Consider the following 6,762-nt stretch of genomic DNA (forward strand, 5'->3'; position numbering starts at 1 on the left):
AATTTGCACAAGTGTCCCAACTTCTGTTGATTACTTAAAAACCCTCAGTCTGTCTTAAAGCAGAGATGGAACAGACTGTGTTTATGATGCATAACTACAATAAAATGTTCTGCTATAGGATCACAAGTGACTCATTCGTGGGTAATGCTTCAGATCACAAATCAAATGAATGAGAATCTTACAAGTGGTTCTTGGGTGATGATTCAGTTTTAACTCAAAACAATCAGATAAATGGTGCATACACAGTACAGTCAAAAAGATGTAAAAAAAAGCATGTGCTGAAGTAATTGTTAGAAATCAAAATCATATTTTTATGAGGTCTAATTGTGTGTGACTAATTTCTTGAATGTACAAAGGGACATAAACATACTTGTTTTAATATTATTTAAATATTCAATTTGAAATAATTCCAATGAGAAATTGTACTTAACAAAACTATTAATACATTCTAATACAAGTGTGTTGTTACTATATTGTACTTGCATGATGAATGACAGAATCATCAGTGACACTGTTTTCCTTTTCCAATATTGATGTAGTTTGCACTCAGAAGAATCATAGGTGAAGTGAGCCGAGACTCACGATTCATGCGGTTCTTATACATGCGCTTTAAACATCTACCTGCATCAGTGAAAAAAAAGACGCTGGTGACATCACGCGTGCGCTTTCGTACTAACCCCACTGTAGCTGCTAAATAGGGAAGGCAGGATCGTGCACGAGTCAAACAAGTACCAAAGACATTTTTTGGTTTGGTGAAAATTCAAGGCAAACAGTCCACACAAAAATAGAGAAAAGTTGTTACACACTTTAGGGGGGGGGGTGTGGAGAGAAGCAAGAGAAAGTTACAGCGACAGGAATCTGACCATTGTGTTATCCTGAAATCTGTTTACATGAGTACAATATATGAGTTTTATTTCGAAAATGTCTGTCATTTTAACAGAGAATACAAAAAACATATTATGGCACCTGAAAAAGAAAATAAAAGCATATCAAATTTAGATGAGTCCTACTAATCATCCGGCACTTAAAATGTCCCTTCTGTAAAGTTTGGAAACCCTGACCATAAAGCATTATAGTAGTCAGTTCTGCTTCATATAAATATTTTGTTTACTATAGTATAATAAATATGTTTTGAAAATTTTCAGGTAAGAAAGTTTTGAGGTAGGAGGTTTTAGGGTATACTCACTAGGATCTATGTGGTGCATTATGGTCAGCATACGTTAGTAAGAATTTCACTGTCCTCTGTAAATGTGAAAATAATCCACCTTAATAAAAGAATGTGTGTCTGTGTATCTGAACGTCAGTCCAGCTGCTATGTTTCTGTTATATGCCATTTGGTTTGGTGTTCATAGAAGCAGTGATAATGTCTGTGATGCACCATCTGTTGAAATGACAAATGCAATACATTTTTGCTTTGAGCCCTCCCTCATCATAACGCATTGTCTATTGGGAGAAGCTAAATTTTAGATTCTTCAAAAATTTTTGATTTCCAGTTTTCAATGAATCTCAACGTTTTAGGGTCCCCTGATACCGGAAACATTGACATTTTGATGATGCGTGTGTGTGTCTGTGTGTCACAGTTTCTTGAGGACAGTCTAGAGCTAAAACAGCTAAACAAAAAAATACCAAACTCGAAACTTAAGCCTTGTGGTCCCTGGCCCCGTCCTGGTTATGTTGGGGGCCTCAGGTACAGGGCTTGGAAGCCCAGCCCTGTAGGGACCCGTGGCCACTGCCAGGCAGCGCCCCCCGGCCGGGACGCCCAGGAGGACCAAAGGAGGGCTTGTGCCTCCTCCAGACCACAAGGGGGCGATCGCCCTGGTTGTATTGGGGGCCGCCAGGCAGTGTGGTGGAAGTGCTGGGGGGAAGAGAACAAGGGACACCCTGACGGCTTCCGGGTGCGCAGCTGGCACTTCCGCCACACTGGGGTGTGGCTACAACTGATTTCCGGGAAGCAGCTGGAGCCCATTCGGGTTCCCATATAAGGGGCCGCCTCCCTTCAGTCAATAGTGGATGTCGGGTGGAAGAGGACAGAGCTGGCGAGAGGACGGGAGGCAGTCAAGAGAGAGGCACGGTGATTGAGAGTGTGGCCTGGACTTTGGGGAATCGGTGCAAGAGGCACTGAGGTTTGCAAGTGCACTGAACTGTGTAAATATTGTAAATAAATAGTGTGTGGTGGAACTATGTTGTCCGTCTGCCTGTGTCCGGGTCCCAGTCGACAGCCTGTTATAAGATGATGATGTGCAAGAGAAAGAGGCACTCTAGAGGATCCCTCAAATACCGTAATTCTGCAATTAATTATGAATCCTTCTCATCAATTGCTATCGTAATGACCTATTTTATGATCAGAAAGATTAGCATCAGAGTGGTAAATAATTTCTGAAATGTAACAGAATAGTTTGGGTAACTTGGTTCCTAGGGCGCAAAGCCTACTGACACATACATCTAAATTTTTTTATGACAATTGTTTGTGATGCACCATCTGTTGGAATGAAAAGCGTAATGCATTTTGTTACTACAAATGTGTGTGAGGCATCATCTGTTAGAATGACAAATACTATGCATTTTTAATTACAAATGTTTGTGATGCACCATCCATCCATTTTCCAACCCACTGAATCCAAACACAGGGTCACGGGGGTCCGCTGGAGCCAATCCCAGCCAACACAGGGCAGGAAGCCAACCCACTGCAGGACACACACAAACACAATTTGTTTGCCAATTTAGAATTGCCAATCCACCTAACCAGCATGTCTTTAGACTGTGGGAGGAGAACCCACGCACACACAGGGAGAACATGCAAACTCCATGCAGGGAGAACCAGGGAAGCGAACCCGGGTCTCCTAACTGCGAGGCAGCAGCGCTACCACTGCGCCACCGGTGATGCACCATATGCTGGAATAATAAATGCAATGCATTTTATTACCACATATATAACAAAAATACATTCTAATAGATAATGTTAAGGTCTACGTTGACTACTCAGATTTCAATCAGTCTTAGATTGTCCAGCTAGTGCCCTAATAAACCTCTACAGTGCATGCGCTCCAATCAGCACTTATTCTAAAACCCTTTGAGCAAAGAACCTTATTTTGTCAATGTTATTTCTGTTTTTATATATTCAAGGCATGCAGAAAAGCTAGACAGAGTCTTACTCATAAATCTATTGGGTTGGTTGGTCATTTACTTTTTCACCGTTCAAAAATATAGCAGCACATACTGACATCAGTTCAAAATGGAAGAGTAGAAGTTTTATGGGCCTTGGCAGCTCCCATCCCTTGTTAGTTTGTTCCAAGTATACATTATGAAAGCTATTAACTTGTACATTACCGCTGCTGTGCATGTGTGCTTTAAAATGTTCAGTTTTACAGTCTGTAATGAATCCTGGTTTGGTTGAATTATCAATAACGAAGATGCCAGCAAAACGAATTTATTGTATTCAGATTCACAACCCTAGTACGTCACTAGAGTTATTTATAATAATATGTAATAAGTTTTATTTATGTAGTGCCTTTTGTACACTCAAGGACACTGTACAATTCAATACACACATTAACAAGACAGTAGAAATCACATACAGTACACGAAAAAGAATAATACTCATTGAAAAGATGTTTTTTAACAGAAGTTTGAAATGAATAATAAGTTTTTCCTCGCGAAGGCTGAGAGGGAGAGAATTCCAGATTTTAGGGGCTATCACTCTGAAAGCTCTGCCCCCATAGTTATTAACCTGTATTTAAGTACAGTGAGTAAATTAACATCCGATGATCGTAATGCACTGGCAGGAGTTAAGGAAGCAGCCGCTCCGACAGATAATGAGGGGCTAAATCATGAAAGGCTTTAAAAGTGAGAAGAATAATTTTATATTTGATTCTTGAAGAAACTGGTAACCACTGTAAATCATAGAGGACAGGAGTGATGTGAGTAGATTTTTTAGTGTGTGTAAGTAAACGAGCAGCAGAATTCTGAACATACTGTAATCTATTGATATATTTAGTCGGGAGGCCATAAAACAAAGCATTCCAACAGTCCAGATGTGCAGTGATGAAAGCATAAATGAGTGTTTCAGTATCTTTCACACTGAGGAAAGAATGCAGATGAGAAATGTTGCGGAGGTGAAAAAATGCTGCCTGAACTATTGAGCTAATGTGTGGTTGAAAAGTAAGGAGCTCATCAAAGATGTCACCCAAATTACGAACTGATGCTGAGGGTTCAACCAGAATCTTATCAACATTGATTTTTAGCCCACAAAGGGTAGAGAGGACAGATTTGCTACCAACTAATAAGATTTCTGTTTTATCAGGATTGAGTTGTAAAAAATGATCTGTCATCCAATGATTGATTTCCTGAATGCAGTCAGTCAGCACGACAGGTGAAAATTGTTGCAGTTGCATCAACACTTACATAAAGTTGTGTGTCATCGGCATAGCAGTGGAAGCTCAGACCATACTGATGAATAATCTCACCTAATGGGAACATATAGATGTTAAAGAGGATTGGACTGAGAACTGACCCTTGAGGGATACCTTGTATGAGTGAAGTAGTGGCAGATTTGTATTCACTAAAGGTCACTGACGTATGATATAAACCAAGAACGAGCAACACCAGAGATACCAATAGCTGAAAGTCGGGGCAGTAAAATGTTATGGTTAACTGTATCAAACGCTGCGTTCAAGTCAAGAACATCTAGAATGGCAGCCATCCCAGAATCTGCGGTTATAAGTAAGTCATTGGCTACCTTAAGTAAAGCAGTCTCAGTGCTATGCAGGGCTCTGAATCCAGATTGAAAAGACTCAAGCAGGTTATGCAAGTTTAAATAATCATTGAGTTGAGCAGCAACAACCTTTTCTAAGATCTTAGTCATAAATGGAAGATTAGAAATTGGGCAATAAAAGTTTAGCTGTAAGGGGTCTGAGCCAGGTTTTTTTTTTTAAAAACAGGGGTTACAGCAGCAGTTTTTAAGCCACTTGGAACAACACATGTGCGGAAACTACAGTTGATAAAGTGAGAAATGGGGGCAGAAGGTTTGTCAGTGCAAGCCTTAATCAGTAAAGTAGAGGCAGGATCTAGGTGGCAGATGAGGCAATAGTCCATCCATCCATCCATTTTCTAACCCGCTGAATCCGAATACAGGGTCACGGGGGTCTGCTGGAGCCAATCCCAGCCAACACAGGGCACAAGGCAGAAACCAATCCTGGGCAGGGTGCCAACCCACCGCAGGACACACACAAACACACCAAGCACACACTAGGGACAATTTAGAATCCCCAATCCACCTAACCTGCATGTCTTTGGACTGTGGGAGGAAACCCACGCAGACGCGGGGAGAACATGCAAACTCCATGCAGGGAGAACCCAGGAAGCGAACCCGGGTCTCCTAACTGCGAGGCAGCAGCGCTACCACTGCACCACCGTGCCGCCCTGGCAATAGTCATCCCGGTCAATAATACATACAGAGTCGCTTGAAAAATGTCTAAACTTGTATTTGACTTATGCAATTAGATGAAAGAGAAAGCATATTTCGTAACACGTATAAAGCGTAGACAGCTACTGAAGGCACTTGTGGTGACATACTGTAAATACAGTGCATTGCTTATTAAAACATTATGGACAGTGCAGGGATGCCAGGGCCACAGTTTCCCACATTTGAGATCTATTCTGTTTGGCTCAATTATGATGTTCTGATCAAATCAATGACACTTAAATAATGTATTAATAGTATTCTACCGTTAAAAACCAAAACAATTATATGACTTGTCAGTTGTCGGTGTGTATATATATTTTTTGAGACGTGTGATATATAAGTAAAAGAAACGAATGAGGTATTTCCCTGTGGTCAGCTACTGACATTCTTATTGATTGTACTTTCTCAGGCATCCTTTTATGTCAAACATCGTGTGCTTAAAGATTGAAAGGTACAGAAAGTTTTCATGACCCATTAACTTCCTCTGTTCTGATTATCATCAAGTCCAGGAGAATTTGTTGCAACATTTTCTGTTATGCAGATTTCATCCTTTTAGAGTCGTCACATTGGTTACGACTATGAATCAAATCAAAATCTCAGTAAATCTACAGGTGGATTGCACTTTGGCACTACACTCTAACCCGGCTTGTTCTTAACCTCTGAAATATTATGTCCAGAGCCAAATTGTACAAGCCTACATGAAACACACAGGGAAAAAAGCAAAAGTTGAAAATAGCTGTCCCTGCCAGATCATCAGGTACAGTAAGTCACAAATTTGGGCACAAAAATTGATCTAGCTGGTCTTTTAAACAATAATTCAGTATAACAGAAGTTCAAAAAAATCATCTGTGTCCTTACCTTATCTTCGGCATGTGTAATTGAGATCCCAATTATAAGGACCACAGTGAGCCACAGCACTTTCATCTTGGTAAGATGGCACCCTGTTCAGTTCTGAGCACAAGTGCGTCGAGGTGGGAGTCTACTAAACTGTGTGCTCTTGGGGGCAGTCACTTAATGTCCTGCAGCTGTGAAAAGAGTAAAGATCACCATTTTACCCGTGTGTTACCGAGTATGTGGTCATGCATTCTTGTGTTCCAGGAATTTTCTGAAAATCTATATTATTCAAAAACTAACAAACTGCCAGAATTTCCCATGCAATGAACTGTAGAAATTATGTAATGTAATTCTATTATATTTTTCTGACACCACTTTCATTTTCATAGTGTTTCTTGGTCTGTGACATTATACTTATTTGTTTTGAATATTTCATTACAAGGTAGATTTTCAGTGTTGTAATATGA

At 40.3% G+C, this 6,762-nt stretch overlaps 1 protein-coding gene across 5 annotated transcripts in view; it reads right to left on the reverse strand.

The window, feature by feature from the left end:
- LOC120529591 (zinc finger protein 28-like) overlaps positions 1-6,452 on the reverse strand; it is a 63,577-nt gene extending 57,125 nt beyond the window's left edge. For 2 of the 5 annotated variants that reach the window (XM_039753513.1, XM_039753515.1), the window contains exon 1: positions 6,320-6,451. In XM_039753513.1, the coding sequence (XP_039609447.1) occupies positions 6,320-6,385 (66 nt within the window). In that variant the 5' untranslated portion in view covers positions 6,386-6,451. Of the gene's footprint in view, positions 1-6,319 lie in introns of all 5 variants that reach the window. The other 3 variants (XM_039753512.1, XM_039753514.1, XM_039753516.1) reach the window with 3 other exon arrangements.
- Positions 6,453-6,762: the final 310 nt, after the last annotated feature.

This window comes from Polypterus senegalus, chromosome 5 (genome assembly GCF_016835505.1).
Source record: "Polypterus senegalus isolate Bchr_013 chromosome 5, ASM1683550v1, whole genome shotgun sequence".
In the NCBI taxonomy this organism is placed as follows: Eukaryota; Metazoa; Chordata; class Cladistia; order Polypteriformes; family Polypteridae; genus Polypterus; species Polypterus senegalus.